At 38.2% G+C, this 19,373-nt stretch overlaps 1 protein-coding gene across 12 annotated transcripts in view; it reads right to left on the minus strand.

The window, feature by feature from the left end:
• Positions 1 to 160: 160 nt before the first annotated feature.
• Positions 161 to 19,373, minus strand: part of LOC105828305 (kinesin-like protein Klp10A) — a 38,337-nt gene continuing 19,124 nt past the window's right edge. Inside the window, exons 2-15 of one of the 12 annotated variants that reach the window (XR_003626170.2) lie at positions 16,654 to 19,353; positions 16,216 to 16,310; positions 14,908 to 15,039; positions 13,085 to 13,231; positions 11,201 to 11,231; positions 9,519 to 9,927; positions 8,762 to 9,335; positions 8,051 to 8,300; positions 7,774 to 7,928; positions 7,484 to 7,690; positions 7,142 to 7,316; positions 6,452 to 6,710; positions 4,673 to 4,765; positions 2,977 to 3,099 (exon numbers count right to left, since the gene is read on the minus strand). Coding sequence is in view for 11 of the 12 variants with exons in the window: in XM_036293414.1 (XP_036149307.1) it covers positions 5,593 to 6,710; positions 7,142 to 7,316; positions 7,484 to 7,690; positions 7,774 to 7,928; positions 8,051 to 8,300; positions 8,762 to 9,335; positions 9,519 to 9,927; positions 11,201 to 11,231; positions 13,085 to 13,231; positions 14,908 to 15,039; positions 16,216 to 16,310; positions 16,654 to 17,668 (4,308 nt within the window). In the remaining variant the exon portion in view is untranslated. Of the gene's footprint in view, positions 3,100 to 4,672; positions 4,766 to 5,434; positions 6,711 to 7,141; positions 7,317 to 7,483; positions 7,691 to 7,773; positions 7,929 to 8,050; positions 8,301 to 8,761; positions 9,336 to 9,518; positions 9,928 to 11,200; positions 11,232 to 13,084; positions 13,232 to 14,907; positions 15,040 to 16,215; positions 16,311 to 16,653; positions 19,354 to 19,373 lie in introns of those variants that run through there. The other 11 variants (XM_012666566.3, XM_012666567.3, XM_036293414.1 and 8 more) reach the window with 11 other exon arrangements.

Genomic DNA, 19,373 nt, shown 5'->3' on the forward strand with positions numbered 1-19,373 from the left:
TTAAAATTTCTGATTGGTCTAATATAGATACATAAAAAATTAAATATCACAAAAATCATATTAAAAATTAGATAATAAGCCATGCAATTTTATTTTATAAGAGGCTCATTCTTTCTATTTTGTTTTATTAAGATATCAGGATAAAGAATGTAACGGAATGTTCACTTTCCAATCTGATTTATTTCATTCATAAAGCAACAACGTGAAACCTCTCATACGTATCCGAAAATTTTCTGTGCACATCGAATTAAAATGATTTAGAGGTCGATCATTAAGTACGTCTATATAATAGAGGAAAGGACAGGGGAATATGTGTCGTATGTTTGATTCACTCTCTCTCCCTTCCGCATAAATTATACGATTATAAAAAAATAAGAAGTATATTAACATCTTTCGATTACTAAACCTCATCTCTCACTATCGCGCCATTATGTATTAAAAAATACTATATTCAAAATAGTGAAACGCGAATATTTTTCATGATCTTAAAGAAAAGTTAAATTATAAGTCTCGACGATGAGGAAAACTCTCGTATATCTGACTACAGCAGTCGCCAACTGCTTCTGAAATATTTAGCATTTGTTAATTCAGGCGATATATATTTAGCAACCATCGGGAAACGTCAGATATGTAGCGAGAAACGATTTTTTTTTTCGAGATGAAGCATGACTTTCCCTAATGTGTGCTCAGACACAGGTTCCGATCAATGATACACGCTTGATAAATTAATGCGCGTCATTAAATGGCGACATGCGCGACTATCTCATCCTTTGATACAGTAATCTCAAATAATTTCTTTACAACTCTGCGCGCGCTATAAGTATTTTATATATTTATATAAAAAATCGTAAGTCTTATATCAACACAGAAATGTCAGTGCTCCATTACTCTCATCCATTCTTATTGTTACTTTGTTAATTTATCTCTAAGCTCCGTGACTGAGAATAACCTCTCGAGTCGTAATTAGAACAGCTCTACGTTTAAAAAAAATCGAACGTACACGTAATGATTGTTAATGCATAAGTCAACGCACACGAGAACTTTACACTTATACAGGAACGGACATGTGGGATAAAATCTTTAAGAGGAATAAGTCGTGTGACACGTGAATACGCGTTATATTAATCTTCTTAACTCTCTATTGTCTAGTGCAACTGCAGTGTGATATATTTCCTTAGCATTATATTATGTGATGTATGATCTTTAACAAACCCTGATGAGGCGAAACCTGATGGTTATTCTGCACGAATAACAAGACGTGGAAAGTATTTTAGACCGAATTAGAACAAGTATCGAGACAAAATAGATAGATAATTATTAAAAAGCAGAATGTCTGCATTTTTTAATTTAATACACAATGCCGATTATTGATTGTGAATCAGCTCTGCTTTCTACGATTTATTGAACGAGCTTTATATTTTCGGCTGAAAGTTGTTTTGTTTTCTGTCTTGATATTATATACTTCCAGATATAATATTAGCATCATATTGGTATCAATTGTTGATGTATCTTAGAAAATGTAGAGATAAAAAACAAAACGGGATAAACATTTATTGCTTTGAATTTTACGACAATTCGATCTCCTTTGCTTAAAGAAAATATATCCATAGAGAGAGACGTTAACTTCACCGCAGTAGCTAGAATTGTAATAAAAATCGACGGTATTCCGTTGGACGTATCTGTACTAAAGCCTTGCAAAGCTTGCGCTGAGACCGCTCCGCGAATGAATTGAAATTGCAGTAGTGTGAGGAAAAAAACACAAGAGTATTCGTTGATAAATCAAATGAAGATTTTAATCTCATACTTTTAATAACGTAAGAAAAAAAGAGGACCGTTTGATGCCGTCGATGATATTAATACTAAGAAACTTAAATATCCGGATGAGCGTCGCTGGATAGTTTCCAACTTACGAGCTAAGAGTTACATTTTTTTTTCATTCTCTCGAAATCAGTCGTTATTTGGCTTACGAAAGAATCGCTACGCGCGTGTGCACTTGTGTGTATGAGTGTGTTAAATGAGGGTGTACAAAATATCGCTGTGACATATCTCTGCTGTTTTTTGACAAATTATTAAAGCTTTTTCCTTCAATCAATAACATACACGGGGTCCCTCGTAATACATTTAGTATTTTCTACAGCCTAAAAAAAAACAAGTGTTTATCCGACGTAACAGCTTACGCATAATCATTTGCGATGGTGCTTTGCACTCCGAAAATAGACAAATGATACAATTGAGAGTATCGAAGTGTCGTTGACGGCTTCAAATTTTGCTAATCTCGATGCGGCCCGAAAACATATAAAACATGTAAAAACTCGTTTTGCAGGAAACTATGCAATTATAGTATTGACGAATCTTGATCCCTGAAGCCAAAATCAAACACGTTCGTTTATCATCTTCGCGAGCGATTCCATATTTGCTTAAAATTTCCTACAATTCCAAGAAGCTAAGAGGCACTAAAGAAATCGTAGCTAAAAGTTTTCTTCATCGACTCACGCCGAGATGAACGGTATCTAATGCAGTAAAAACAAGTAGTTAATTTCTCACTTATGTGAATCCTTAAGCAATTATTGTTATTATCATGTCTGCCGTATTTCGACATTACATATCCTTCCTGCGGAATTATTTCTTTCTATTCTGTTCATTTTGTTAAGGAGAACCATTCGAGAAGAATCGTTATGATACAAGATCGCTAGAGTGAGATTTAGCTCTTTGCTACCTTGACATACATTTCGTAGCAATTTCGAAGGCAAGATGATGTTTTGTTACATTTTGCGTTTTCTATGACTGTCGCACTAGTGTCATGGTATATCTGCTTTTCCGCGCACGCGCGCTTGTTGTAATTAAAAATTGATACACACATAAGAAGCGGGCTGTTTTTTTCACCGGTAAAATATAATTAGTTTGTCTTTTTTTTTTATCGCGTTTGCTAGAAGTAACATCCTTAATTGTACCGCGTTGTGATGTTGCGTGTTCGGGTCATCTTCTGGCTGATTTGTTCTTCCTGCAACAGCTGCCCGCGGAACTGGCTAACTTGGTCGAGCGCAGCGTTCAGAATGTCACGTTGCTGTACTAACAGCTGCTCCCACTTTTGGGCATATGCTGCAACAGATAACACGCACAACCCGTCAGAGCACCCAAGAGCATGATTAGATACACATTGCGGCTTAGCGTAGTTAAGGATTAAATCGGATATACATAGAGATGACATATTACAAAGTGAACACTGGAATTATTTCTCCTGTTTTATTTGAGCGTCGTATTTAGCTTTATTGCATCTTCTTAAAACACAATATAAATAACAGACATATATGTCATCGAATTTCATTGCTGCTTTAGGTGATCCAGTCGGAGACGTAAATACCTTTTGAGCATGTAACAAGTTTAATAACGTCTTAAGGTTTCAGCAAAGTAAACACATGGCAATGAAACCCATAAAAACAAAAGTTACAATGTTAATTAAATTAAAAACCAAAGTGACTTGAAATAAGATCACACATAAGACAGCTTAAATCTAACTTACTTCCAATTTTCTACCTGAATTGTAAATAAAAGCCGCTATTTTGCATAAAAGCATGGTTAATAAGAAAATTAATGGGAACGTTTATGAATCCGTTTGCAGCTGTTTATAAGTCAGTCTAAAAGCGCCTGAAGTTACAGGATAGAAATGTGAACATTATTTGTAAAATATGAACATGTACATAAATATAATTAAATATCAATATATCGCACAAATTGAAGCTTAAGCTGAGCACACAAGCCAAACTCATTGAGCAGTTCTCTTATAAACATAGTTACGTATAATCATCCTTAACGAGTGGCACGTTGGTCATTAGCTCAATAATCCACAAAAATAACATTTATTAACAAGGATTTGGTTTGTGTACATACATGAAATAATGCGTCCACGCTCTTCAAGACACATACTAATCATATTTTATATACAACAGCTAAAATTTGTCATTAAAATTTAATTTCTCTCTAATACACACACATGTACAAAACTATTTATTATTTTATTTAATAAGATAACGTATTTGTGATAACATTATATTTAATAAAAATATTTAATAAAATACAATGTGTAAAAGAAAAGAAAAAATATTGAGTTTACCCACCCAGGATATTTATTTGCATTCTCAGAAAAAACAAAGTATGATGTTAATACTCTAAAATTTTGTACAATATTGTTACTATACATATATGTATTGCTACTATAGATATAATACAATTTGTATCTATTCGTACACAATTAGAGTCAAATATTAGAACAATAAGTCCAGCTTGGACTTGCTGTTCTTCTAATATATCTCTAATAATATATATAGTTAAGAAAGATGAAATAATTCAATTGTCTTAATAATTGAACGACTTTAATGCTTCATTAACACTGCCATACACGAGCCATAGTAGTCTAAAAATGAGATTTTTTTACGGAAACGAGAAGAAAATCCATTTCTGACGTTACATTAGCAAAAGTCCAATAAAATTTCCGATACCAAACCGCTAAAAAAACATTATTTTTGAGGACATATTTGATTAAAATGCGTGTGTGATATCGAGATGAGCAAATAATGTGACGCATTTATCATTAGTATACATATGGTGCACATTAAAACAAGCTGTTCTCTCAGACTATTATTTTAGAATTGTTAATCGAATAATATTATCGTACCGTCGGAAAATAGTTTTCTCTCTATAAGACGTCTACGTAACGAGAAACTCCTCAGGTAGGGTGACTCAAACTTTGTTCTTTTCCGCCTCAAATCTGTAATGTTTTCTCATATTACATAAAATTTCTCCTACAGGTATATAATGCAATGTGATTTTTATATAAAATGTACAAGTCTAGCTATCTAAAAAATTTATATTTCATACATTATAATTGTAATCTGAATTATGTCTTTGTAAAGTTAATTTGTATAAATCATATTTGTATAAATATAATTTACGCAAATGTTACATATTCTAAAGAATTTTGTCTATTTAAAATGCTGTTTAAATTTTTTTAAACTTAGAAAATAGTTCACAAGCTAAACAAGTGCTGCGCAAAAAATGCGGTTGCAAAATCAAAATACATTTAACATAACATTACTATGGCACACATAGAATTAATATTCATAACATTTCAAACGTGCACACAGCCAAGTGCTTAAATTCGAAGGAATGCATTTTTATTCAAATTGAAAAGTTAAAATAATGTATTTCACAAGCAAGTTTTTTTACACCAATAACACACGCACGCATATAAAGACACAAAAATATAATATTACACACACACACACACACACACACACACACACTCTCTCTCTCTCTCTCTCTCTCTCTCTCTCTCTCTCTCTCTCTCTCTCTCTCTCTCTCTCTCTCTCTCTCTCTCTCTCTCTCTCTCTCTCTCTCTCTCTCTCTCTCTCTCTCTCTCTCTCTCTTTCTCTCACCTAGTCTAAAAATAAAAATCAATAAAATAACAATAAAAACAATAATTAAACATAAAATTATTCAGCTTCAGCTCTTAACTAAAGTGTCCGAAGACTTAGGATTAATTCACATAGCTGTTTTTTGAAAATATAATTAAATATTACTTTTAATAATTAATAATTAAATATTATTTTCTTGTACGTAAATAAAAAAGATAATGTATGCTGTTGGCAGCAACAAAAATAAAATAACATTTTTAAAAAAAAATAATAGAGAATACCAAATTTTATAGTAATCTAATTGAGTAGCAGATTTCTTCCTAGTTTCATTGAGCATCTTTTTGGCATTTGATTTGATATTTATCGAAGGAACGACCAGCTCTTTGGCATTGCAAAGATTATTGTCTTCTTTAACATTATTGACATCATGTGTAAGTTGAGAATATAAGACAGTGCTATGGTTTACTAGTGAGTTAACGTCACACGAATTCATATTCTTATCGTCTACATCCGTCATGTTTATTGATTTTAAATTTATATTAACGTCACTAAATGCTGCCAGTAATGCGCCATTATCCTGATCGGTGTCGTAGTCTTTAAAATTATTATATCCCTCAAAAGTGTCACTGCAAATGTCGATACAAGGCTGGCAGCCAATACTGCCGTCGATCCACGAATCGTGGATAGTTTGCGGGTCGAATTTATTCGAATAGAAAATATCTTCCTTGCTTGCGAGTTTCTTTTTCGCGAAGTCTTCATAATAATAATTGTAATTCGTCAGTTGATTATTCATGTCATGCTGTTTATCCTTGCTAGGCGAATAATATGTGTTACAATATACGTCTTTAGAACTTGTTTTAGCACGGAATGTACCAGACCAGTGATATTTCTGAGACTTCTTTTTGCTAGTGGTGGTCAATTTGATCCGTGGACTTGTATTAGAACGTTGAATAGAACGCTCTATTACAGGCATGCTTTTATTAATTGACTTCTTTCTACCAAAGCGACCGGTCGTCATGCTTTTCTTCGTAATAACAGACCTGACAGGAGGCGTGCAAAAAAGAACATCTGAATCCTCCTCAGTATTATTCGAACTAAAATCATTTTTGTGCTCCATCTCATCCTTCCAGGAAGACATCAACGAATTCTTCGCGACTGTATCTACTTTCGCTATATTTAAAGTCTGCGTGTCGTTGTCCATGTCATCGTCGCTTATCATTATCGTCGTGTTTGTCGGACTGCTGCTCCGGTGGTGGTTTAACGTGACGATCGAATTTGCCTTAGTCTTACTGCGCGTATCTGTCATAAAATGCGATGCACTGTGATACCGGCAAGTATGTACTTTTTAAGTTTTTACTAAGTTACTGACGGAATAATTTTAAGGAAAGCGACACAAATCATCGCTTAAAAATTTGTTACTTATCGCCGCATGATGCCCATGAATTTTTATCACGAAATGTTCACAAGTAATCTGATGCTAAAAAAGCCCTCATTAAATATAATCAATTATTCTTATTCAAAAATTCTTTTTCTTGATACATTGAAAACAAAAAAAAATATATATACTTCTATATGCATGACAATACACGAAAGAAAATGTCGAAATTGTTGATTTCGTTCTCCTTAAGTACAACGTCCAGCACAACGCAGTGCAAGAAGTTAAAGTGATAACAAAACGGAAAGCCAATAGAAAAAACGTAAATGTGCAAACAAAAGCAAATTTATCTTACCTTCTTGATCATAATCCACTTCGTGGGTCGCGCTGAATACACTGTGCGCGTCGTTAAGGAATTTAGTTGTATTATCCATAACTAATTTGTGCGTATCCAACACTTCTTCTTCGAGCAATTGCAAAGCTGATACTGCCTCGTGAAAAGTGTATAAATCTTGCGAAAGCTCACCTTCCTGTGAAAAAGAAAATTATTTGAAACTCACAAAAATCACAAAATTAATAATTATTTTGTTTAAATACATATTTTTAATAAATAATATTTAAATGTTATTGTGTCATTATTTGTTTTATAATTGTAAAATTTTATAACATCTTGTGGTTTTTATACATAATGACTAACATTGAGAGATCGAAGCTGCGCTAAATCACTATCTGATAACACGCTGTTGTTTCCCTGTTCCTCAATCTTCATATCTCGATCGTCGTCCGTTGGTGAAGTTTTTATTTCCGTAGGATCGGTCGCTGCCAATTCTTTCACTCGATCCGCGTATCTCAACGTATTTAGGGAATGCTCACAGGAACTCATCCCAGGACTGATCATTGCTATCTATAAACAAAAAACGCTTATTCAAATACCTATGTTCTCATTTTAATATCCTTATTTCGTAACATAATTATAAAACAACTTACCATGCACGTTTTTGATTTTTCACCGATAAAACTATCTCTTAACACTTGAGTCAGCTTGCTCGCTCTAAAAGGCAAATGCGTACCCTTACGACTTAATGCGCGTATACATTCTTTTAACGCTAATAGGGATTTATTGATCTCAGCACCTTCCATTCCTAAAAATTTCAATATAGACATTAATTACGTTCAATCAGAAAGCTAAAGCAGATATAGATAATTATAACGAACCATTTAGGTTGTTTAGTTATCGTTTAGAACTGATTACACATTTACTCACGAGTTTGCCTATTAGCGGATGACGTATCGGCACCCCTTTCATTACCAGCAAGATCGATGAGTGAAAACTTTCCGTGCACCTTGTGTGTACCCGGGATGCGCGCTATTATTTGGAATACTGCATGTGATCTTGAAGAATTAGAATTAGCACTTGTCTGACCACTCGTTCTGGCGCTGTTCCCGTGCTGTATTAGCTTTAATACTTCGTCGCAAGTCTCCACAACTTTTTCCGTCAATCCAACTATCTGCACCTATTGTTAGGCACAAGAAAAATTTCAGAATATTAAGACAAAATTAAACTTAATAACTATAAATCGTCAATTGACTTAAAAATCTACTGATACATAATAAAAGAATCAATATATACATATGTAAAAATAAATTAAGAATAAATGTCTAACATTGAATATAAACAATTGACACGAATTTTAACATTAGAATAACCGGCATTAAATATATATCTATTTCTACCATTTCCTTAAATTTCTTTATATGGTTATTTTTTCTTTAATATTTAAATAATTAATCCAAAATAAAGAAAATCGACAAAACCTTAATAGTTTTTGTAATTTAATCTAGAAATTTGAAATTCCATTACTTTGACGGGTTCGGTTGTTCTAGTGTTGACTAAATAGCTCGCTAAACAATTTTTTAGCGATTATATTTATTTGAACTTTATTATTTCAATCTTTTATGTCAATCTAAAGCGAACCTGCTGTTTGCCGTCCTCTAGAACTCTTAATTTCTCCTTGTCCGCCAAAAGATCGAACACTTTGCCGGAGTAAATCTCGAAAAAGCTGGCGGAAATGACCAGATTTAGAGGCCGATACTTGGCCAATTTGAGGCATTTGAACACGTCTTTGGCAACCATGGCATAGATGCCCTTCTTGCAGTCCTGCGTTTTGCCGTTGAAATCGCCACCCATTGTATGAGTCTTGCCGCTGCCGGTCTGACCGTACGCGAAGCACGTAGCCATGCCACCCTCGAAGATTGTCTGTACCAGTGGCTTGGCCGTGTACTTATAGACTATCTCGTTGTTACACGTCTCGTCGAACGCATAATCAAATCTGAAGATCTGATTTTCAAGATATTTGGTAAGATCAACTTTAGACTTAGGCTCGTGCACCACCATCTGATCCTTGCTAGGCACGCTAATCACATCGATCTCCTTGCGCGCGTGCTCTTTTTTGTTAAGTGGACGTTTTCTCACGCATACAGTGATTTGATGATCTTCCACAGCATCAGTCTCTCGCAACGGCCTGAATTCTATACTGTTTTGATATTCCCTATAAATTAAACAAGTTAATATCTCTTATCTTCTATCAATCACGAAATATGATCTAAACGTACGGATATATTTTATTGAAGATCAACGCAATATTTATATGAAGCATCAAGCATGTAACTACAATCATCACATATTATATGATGTTACATTTTTCATTAAAATACAAGAACCAGTAACCAACCTTATCATAGCAAGAAACTCCCAATTCGGGTTGCCTGGATCCAGATTCATCAATGCTTCCTTTTCTTCCTTCAATTCCGCTTGTCGTTGCCTCCTCTCCTCCCTGTTCTTCTTCAGTTTCTCGACCTCCTTGACAACATTAGATCGTCTACCCCGACCGTTCTCTACCTGAGTTTGCTGTTGCTGCTGCAGCTGCTGTTGTTGCTGCGCTTGTTTCTGCTGTCTATTCTGCACCGGGGTCATCAGGCATTGCGTGACGGTCGTCGTCGGCGTCGGCGGTATATTCTCGAGTTCCCGACGTCCGGTGAGGCCGGAAACCGATTCGTGACCGTTCACCGACGTGGTTGATGACATTATGTTCGTCGGGCGACCGGTTTGTCGTGAAACTTGAAATTGCCTATTCGAACCAGCTGAAACATACATTGGTATAAGAATAATTAATGGTGCCCGCACTGTCCTCCTTACCCTTGACGATCGAACTGACTTCGTCAAGATTAAAATCAGACGGAAAACAAATCATATCTCTGATCTCGCGTGATCAATTCCGCTTTCACGCTGACGTCTAAAATATGATAAATTCTTTTCTAATCACTATGTATCAATGTGAAAAAAACTACATTTATGTTAATAAGAAAAAAAATTGTTTCCACTTTAAACACAGCTGCACTTCGCCAATCTCTGCGAAGAATCACTTCAAAACATTTACTCTTCGATTCATGCTTATCTTGAGATAGAGATCGCAAAGTAATTAGGCACATATTATCGTGTCGATTATCATAAACCCCCGGCATGAGAGATCCGTCATTACCGATGCCGTCGTCTTCGATTCGAAGCGTCAGAACCTGATTGTTATCAGCGTCCGTTCTCTCGCTGTCACGAATTTTATTTTTCCTCCGGAAGCAATAGGCGAGCGGGTCGAATCTCATGGTTGACGCGGCATACGCGAAATCACTTTGAACGTCTTAAGAACCGAGCCGTCCGCCGCGGAGAGACGAACGAGAGCGACGAGTTCTCCACCGGGTGGTGCGCACTGCCGGCGGGGTAAATCGAACAGAGCTCGAGGGAGGGTCAGCAGCGAGGTATACCCCCTTGGCCGGTCTACACCTCTGTACTGTAGGTTCCGCCGTCTCTCGGGGTCCTTGCCCTTGTGCTGCCTGTCTTGTATACGGCGCATACGAATATCGATAGTCACGACCCGGTCGTACACATGTATAGCCAAAGCTCTATCGTCACCGCTTGAAAAGACGACCACGACAGACGCGCTCGACCCAGCTACACGAAATTAATTTATCGAACGCCCAAAGTTTTGGCCGACATCGTCCTTGTCGCTTATCGGAAAGCGCAATTTTTACGTTTCGCTAATCTCCCTTTTTGGAACAAAGACCGGCGGAGTGGCGTGCAATTAATATTTCTGGTTTCATGTTTTGGATTTCTATATTCGTTTTATTCAGCGGCATAATTAAAAACGCACGATAATTAAGGCGGCCAAGAAATTTACTACGCAATGAAAATTTTCTGAGATACGAAAATATAGGTAGACGTGCGCGCGTGAGCGGAGTTCACTCATTGTTAAGCGTCACGATTTCACGCGTTTTTACAAGTACACGATAACCATGCTACTTCGTTTTAACAAAGTATAACGAGATAGGGAAGGATCGGACGAATCCTCGTTGCTGAACGTACCTTTCACTGGAATAGACGGCCTGGTGGAGTGCTGAAAATAAAGAAAACAGACTACGTCAGTCATTTCAGTCGAGGAAGACGGTGATGTTTCTTCGTGCAACGAAGAGGAGTGTTTGCTGACTTGTAGAGGTGTGCGAATAATTCGAATTCAAATTGTTTGAGAACTTCGAATCGTCGATGATTCGATTTCGAATCGATCGCTTGTTTTGGTTGTTTCATTTGTCCTCTGCGCGAGACAAATCTTGTAAGTACGTAATTCTCACATCTGTGATTGTTGATTTCCAGAGTAAAATTTGTTTCAATATTTCATAGGTTTTATCATAATTTTACAGAATTAAAAAATTTAAAATTGCTCCATTATATTTTCCTAATAAAATGAACCAAAGTACTATCTCTTCGATAGTAACATCGCAATTCGTGCGATATATATTTAATAATTATTTATCAATATAATATTTTTATACTAATAACTACCTAGTATCACAAACTTTTACTTAACATATCATCTTTTTGTAATTTTATTTCTAAACTTCTTGCGATTAATTTCCTCATTTATTAAGAAAATACTTTATTTTTTAATAAGTATTTTCTTAAAATAAATCTGAAAAACTTTTTATTCATATTTGAATCAAAGACGTTCGATTCGATTCGATTCGATCTTACAGATGCTCAATTCGCACAGCTCTACTGGCTTACAATCTAAGAAGTGCTGCAAATGAAAAATAAAAATAAAACGGTGCTTCCTCCCGAAGCCGAGTGTATGATACATCTTTTTGCCGACATGTTACGCCGGACACGTTCGCGAGAGCGCGAGAGATAAGAAAACGGCTCACCCGATCGATCCGCCTGTTAATCACGCCCGCGCGTTCCTTTTGCATATCGATCGCCGTATGTAACGACACGGTTTTTGACCCAGTCACGGTGCAGGGCAATCGCGCTGCGCGATCTTCCGTTTCGTTTCACACGAAACCGAGCGTTTCCGCGAACGAAAATAAAGGAATGCCCTGTGGCGAGTTCTATCGCTGGCTGTCCGCTGGATATCCAGCTACTCGCCGGAATACTTCACCTGTCGAGATTCCCCCCTCGGATTCAAGCGGGTGCGAAAAGGTGATAAAGAAATAGCAGCGACTAGCGGTGCTCTGGTGGGTGGCATTTTGGAAAAAGCCAATGTTTCCCTCTCGGAGAGAAGAAATGCGTGGATGCGAACGCTCTTTCAGCATCTTCTGCGCGAGAAAGTCTTAAAATTCATGCAGATCAAGAACAGTGGAAAATTTTCTCTTACAATTCAAACTGCGTAATTCGCTGTTGAAAATAATATTTCAAGGTAATTATTTAAGAAGCATTAATCCTGATATTAAGCAGTTGCGAGTTTCACAAATAAAATGGCGATGAATAATATCAGTTTGTCGTGCTGCAATCAATTAGAGATGTCAATGTATCCAAAAATTACATTATAAATAATTCTTTAACTTCACGTATATTGTTCGATATTACTTCACAATGCAATGAATTTCACGTTTCCAGGTCAAAAATTTATGACACATAAAATACCATAAAATGATGTGATATACAATTCTCTCACACTAACTTTCCAATGGTCAATAGTGATTAAACGGTCACCATTCGCGAAGTTTTTGTTTGAAATAATTTTGTTTAAAAAATGATTTATACATCATCATATCTGCCATATAATTCTCTCACTGTGATTCAAGTAAAACTCGCGACGTAGGATATCGTAAAAGCGAGCATTCTCGAAGATGCCAAAGTCAGTTCGGCAACCACGGAGGAGTGTTGCTCCAGTGAGAGAAGGTTGTGCGTTGCGATTTGTAATTGTTGCAATGAATGGGGAGGGAAAGAAGAAAGGGGAGGGAGGGTGCGCGTTACCGAGAGACGAGATGTGACTCGTACAGGAAGCGTTGCGGATGCGAGGCCGTTTCTCGTGGTGTGACCACCATGGCGTCCGAGGGAGCCCTCCTCTTGGTTCTCCGACTCTTCGACCCCCTCGTCCTCCTCAGCCGAGGAGTCCGGCTCCTTATCGCAGATCGCGGTCACGGCCAGATTTATTTAAATCAATCGGACGATTACCAGCGATCGACGGAGCCACCGAGGGAATCGACGAGGGGGAGCATCGTCAAGAAATACGGCGATTTTTGCAGATGAACGATGGCCGAGATGTGAGTTTTCATATTCGAGATCGGTTTGTTATCGATCCGGGTTTTTGCCCGGGAATAGGTGGTCGGTGGTCCATCGTCGACACGAGGTCCATGATTATGAGCAGCGTCCATGGAGGAAAAAAAAAGATGTTACCATGTTAGTAGCGGAAATGACGTTTGAGATTTCGGCTTTTCTCGAATTGTCGACCTTATTTACAGATTCGAGAATTTCTTGAGAAAATTTACGTTGTGTTTTAAAATTTTGAATTTTAGACACTCGGACATTCAAACCTGCGGATCATTTTCTAAACTTCTCGAGATTCCTCGAATTCTATCGTCGATTCTGTCGCTTTTTGAGCTTTATCTAATTTTGCCTCTGGCTTAATTATCAAAATATGTTATATAATTTTCTTATTTTTCTCTTAACTTTCACAAATATACTTCCTTTCATTAAAAAAAAAAATGTAAATATAAATTACTCCAGAAGTCGATTTCGATAAATTTTAAGGAAATCTTTCCAATTTTCGATACATAGTTTAAGAATTGCTGCAGAGAAAGTACGCGGTTTTCGCTTGTGCAACATATATGTATACAATAATTATTGCATGTTGTGACACATGTATTACTAATAACTAAGGAAAGTTAAGGCTATGTAATCACACGTCTACAAACAGTTTAGGACAAACTCGGGGTCTATCTCAACAAAAAGCGTCCTCGTCTAAATTCTACGAGAGTGAAAGAAGCAACGAGCGCACGATGCAAATTTTGCAGCGGAAGTCGCAATTGTTTATCTTAGACGCGAGCACCACGTGACGGGGAAGCCGGAGACCTGACGAGATCAGACCCTGCATCATCGTCACGTCAGACTCGGAGGCTTTGTGATGGATCATTTACGAATGACGGGGACTCCTACCTGAAAGACGTACAGGTACTGGAACATGTCTACCGTGGTGTAAACGCTACGAGACGCGGGATCGGATTATTCTTTCCATATTAGGAGCGAGGTTATTTCACGTAGCCCGGGCAACCGGTAAACAGAATTCTGCCAAGGCAGTCGATGATCGACCGCGAATTTTACGCGGACGCGTCCCGCGCGTCCCGAGTTCGAGCGCGCAAAGTGGCACGCGTGCCGTCATTCACGGATCAACGTCTAAACAATCTCGCGAGGCTTTCGCGAGAGTTCGCTTATCTAACTACGGTACACACGTACTAGCTATGCCGTTGATCTATCGGACGGATGAGTCATAATTCCCGAATTCCTGTAATCCGAAACCGTTTGTAAATTTCAAATTAATTATGATGAGAAAATTAAGATAATTAATTCAGCTTCCGTTACTTTACGTTATTAATTTTGTTAAATGTTTCTCTATAGGTGCGCTGTATCCCACTTTTTATAAAGTCTTCAAGATCTCAGATGAACAGAATGAAGGAAAGGTGGCGGCTTTCCGGAATTTAATTGACAATTTATTCTGTGACACGCTTGAAAATAGTTTAGGACGCACCACAGTTTTTTGATCATGCATTTAAAAAAAATTGAAATTTAACTATACGTACCCTCGCTCTCGAAGATGCCAACATGTGGTTGTTCATCACCTGCGGTAGCGCACATATGCTATCGGATCCCACTCGTGGTCCCATCTTTTGGTTCAAATCGCGATTCAAGGCGAGAATGGCGTCGATTTCCACCTGAAAAAAAATTTGTGTATATAAATTCAAATATTTTTGGATTGTACCTTTTAATTATTCAATGTGCAATCGATATTAAAGTAGAAGCAACATTATAGAAAATTGCTATTATGTAGTTTCCCTTGGGACTAATAAAATTAACATGTTATAATATACCGCGATGTGTGAAAGTAGAGCAGAATTATATGAATGACAGAGTGATACATGTAAAACTTCATAGTTCGCAAATTGTCTCTATTTTCATGCAAATTACCTTTCGACGTGGAATAAAACTTGGTTGGGACATTTGTGTGCTGTTACGAATCAATTAATTCCGCGATTAGAACGTAAAATTATAGAAGAATTAATGGAATCTTTAAAAATGTCTCTTCATTAATACAGGCTAAATAGTTAATGGATTATTTTTTTGAGCACCACATTTATCTATAAAATGTTAAACAATACCGCCAATTATGAAGCTGTACGATTTGTTTCCGATACAATTAGAAATTCACGTTCTCACGTCTAATTGATGCAACGCGCAACTTTTTGCAAAAGTCACGTTCAATCGAACCGGCTTGACTGACGGTGAATCTACAGGCTCGCAAGCCTGTCGGAAATAGATTCGCGTCCCCATTAGCGGACTACACGTTATGCCCCGTGGCATTGCATAAGCATTGCGGAATTGAAAATAGCTAAATAACCGTGACCTACGGATGTTCGGAAATGAAACATTGCTGTTCAACGCGGCGAGATCGCGAGAGAGAAAGTTGATCGTAGCGCAATTATCTTCCATAAACATCATAAAAATACGGACACTTCTGTTTCTCCAAGGAAATGAATAATCAGTTATTGTATGTACTAATATTTTTAATAAATTCTGCGAAAATCGAGAAAATTGCAACTGAAATAAGATATTTCCTAATACAACTTCCGAATTATTTCAACGCAGAAATTTCCACTGCTACATTCTTCGTTTAATGTATAGAATTGTCATAAAAAATTAAAAATGCGGCTTAATAAATATAATACTTTAGTTTTTGATTATATGAATAATTATACTTTATCGGTAAATATTAATCGACAACAACTTCACATAATTTTAAAAAGTAGCTTTAGTTAAAACTTCTAATTCTGTTTCTGAGTAAGTATATGTGTAATTATAAATTGCTCGGTATAATTTATGAATGCACTTACCTCTTTGCCTTTGGTCTCTCCTCTCTCGAACCATTCTACAGTTACGGTGTGCTGCTCTAAATTAATACCGGAGACGACTGCCGAGTGTACGCGACCTGAAACAAAAATTGCACATTGCAATGTATAAGAGCTGCGGTAATGCGGTTATAATGATTACCCGGCCAGCGAGTACACGCGGATACTAACTGTGTTGAATTAAAGCACCTAAACAAAGTGCTATATTTCATAGATCAAATAAAGATAAGTATTATAATAATACTTAACAACAAATTAGATTTAACCTAAGTAAATTACAAAGATATTATTTACTGCGGTAATAATAAACCAAGTTAACAGTGATCAGACACTTTTTTTAAATAAAGTCATAGGTTTCAATGTATATAATTTAATCGAAAGACATCTCTAAATCAGGGATTTTTTTTATGCGCAACGATGTACCGTTTTGCACGATTTCTGATTTATCGTTGTCGTTTTTCAGCGAATTCACTTCTCGTCGCATGGGGGATGCAAGCCTGGGTATCATAGATCCCTCGCCCCTCGGAGTCTTCACTTTCCTGCCTTGTTCTTCATCCTCGAACGGCCGAACCTCGAAGCTGCACGAGTTCAATTTCCGTCGAATCTCGTTCCCGTGTGACGCCACGGTTCTCTTAAATCCAAATCTATTCGTCTCACCGCGGGTTTGCACTTCCTCATTATCCAGGGCCTCAACGCGAGCTCTCCCTTTGATCGGCGGAAGAGTATTCCTGGTCCCTTTCCTCGGGGCGGGTCTAGCCTTCGACTTTACGTGTTTCTCGTCGGAAAAATTAATCCTAGACGAAATCCTTTCGCCGCATTTTCTATCAATGCTGTGTTTCGGAGCTGCGTCCTGTCTATCCGCGATTTCCAACGTCCAGGACGAATCTTCGAGCTCCCCGATTGACACCGCTCTCGGAACGAATTCATCGAGATCCGTCGCTTCGTCGTGTTCCTTCTCATCCAAAGTGTCCTTGATTTGCCTCTCGTCTTCGTCCGCGATGCTCGATGCGGATCTCGAATGCAGCACCTCGTCGTCGTAATAATAATCGACGCCACGTGATTCTCGAGCGGATTCGCTCGCGTTTTTTTCCGAACTCCCGGGAGACTCCTCGAAGTTCCCGTGGTCATCGATTCGACAAGGCGGTGAGCCGTTGACTTTCGATGGACTGGTTTGATCAGTAGAGCTGATCTGATCCTTCCCGCGATTATCGAAGCAATTAATAATCTCTCCGTTCATCCATTCCTTCTCCGCGGTTTCTTTCGGCTGTTCGTCCTGCGATTGGCGCAAGAACTCTTCGACGATGAACGGCGGCGCTTGGCAAGATCCTTTACGCTTGAAATTATTTTTAGATTTCTTGCCCTTTTTGCGCTTCCCGTCCTTCTTGATCTTCCCATCGTTGCGCTTTGTACCACAGACGCAAAGAGATAACCAATCCATATTGGATTTACAACGGCAAATCGGTGAAAAAAAAATTAAATTTTAAATTTAAAAAAGAGGATTTGAATTAATCAGTTTATTAATCACCACTGATTTTCTTGACGTTTCTAATTATTGTATTTCCTCTTTCGCAACAATTCTTTATAAACTACTTTTAAATGTACATTTCACATAATTTATGTATAATTTACAATAAATTTAATAAGTCTTTATGTCTTAATTATCTCATCAAGTCACAGTACATCCTTAAAATCCGATATACTAACGTCGATATGATTCTCGCATTTCTCTCACGATACATCAGCTCCGATTCTTCCGCTTTTCTCACGAATTCTCGCAGCTTATACTGTTACAGTCATCCGATGATATGATGTAACCGGCTCCGGCTTGCTCCATTTATGCAGTTGAAGTCAATGAAAAGATTGGCACGACGTTCTATGGTACCTCATCGCCGATGACAATTCACACGAACTTGGATATTATTCTTGCCATCGGTAGCGCCTAGCACCGAAAGTATCACCGAATCGAAGGCAACGGAGGACCGTCGACGACTCGCGCGATCGATTCGCCGTGAACTTTTCTTCAGGAACGTGCAGGTTTAATCCCGGACAATGCGCCCGCCACGCGCACGACGCCGCGGTGGAAATTCACCAAATTCCTCGTGGCACTCTGTCCCCCCCGATCTTTAAAAAGCGAGGACAAGGCTTTTAAGGCCTCCGTCACGTCCTTTTTTCTTCCCACTGTCTACGAGCGCACGACGCGATCGCGGATTATCCCTCGGGAGAATATTCGCCCTTAGCGAACGTTCCTCGAGAGCCAAGAATAAACGCACTCGCACGAAGCATCCTCGGTATGTTTGCTTCACGGGCTTATACAAATAATACATAAGGATGATATACGAATCTATAAAAAAAAAAAACTGTTCAACAGTGCCACGTCAGTGTTCAAAATGTATTTTCCTTTTGCAAATAAAATCTTATAATTTGCAATTATAATAATTTATTAATTTACTATTTAAAGATGTAACATTTGAAAAAAAAAAAAAAAGGGGGGGGGGGATTTGCATTTTCCCTCTAAACCCCATTAGTGATTCCAACCCCTTCCGTTTCCTCGGGTTCGCGAAGTTTAAATCTCATTTTTCGTCGCACGCGTAACATCGCTGACCCGGGATCGTTGCGAGGCGTGTAACGCGACGGAGCGGCGGTTAACGGAGCGAAACTAGGGCGGGACAATTAACGTCGCACCGAAAGTTCGCAAATTGGATGGAGCGGCCGGGCCAACCATCGGGAAAATCGGCGGCGGGCGGCGATGATGCGCGTCCGCCGTGGCGATGTATCGGCGTCGCGCGACGCGACACGATCGACTGGCAACGCTTCACGAACGCATTTATTATGACTCCCGGAGCGAGTGATCTCGCCCCGTGGTGCGGGGATCCTCCCCCCTCCCCCCTTCACCATGTAAACGCAATTTCTCAGCGCCCGGCTCGGTGAGCCCGGGCGTTATGCGCTATCGGTCACGATACCGATTCCGCCTGATTCCGTCCGAGGCGAGAAGGGGAGACTCCGCAGAATGCCGGCATTGTGTGCATCAACTTGAAAAGTATCTTAGAACCTCGTAGTCGCCACGAGTCAGCAGGACCTTTTGTCTAACAAGAAGAGAAACGGTTCACCGCGAGTCGCCGTTGGCTGAAAAATATTTATTGTAA

Source organism: Monomorium pharaonis, chromosome 1 (genome assembly GCF_013373865.1).
Source record: "Monomorium pharaonis isolate MP-MQ-018 chromosome 1, ASM1337386v2, whole genome shotgun sequence".
Lineage (NCBI taxonomy): Eukaryota > Metazoa > Arthropoda > Insecta > Hymenoptera > Formicidae > Monomorium > Monomorium pharaonis.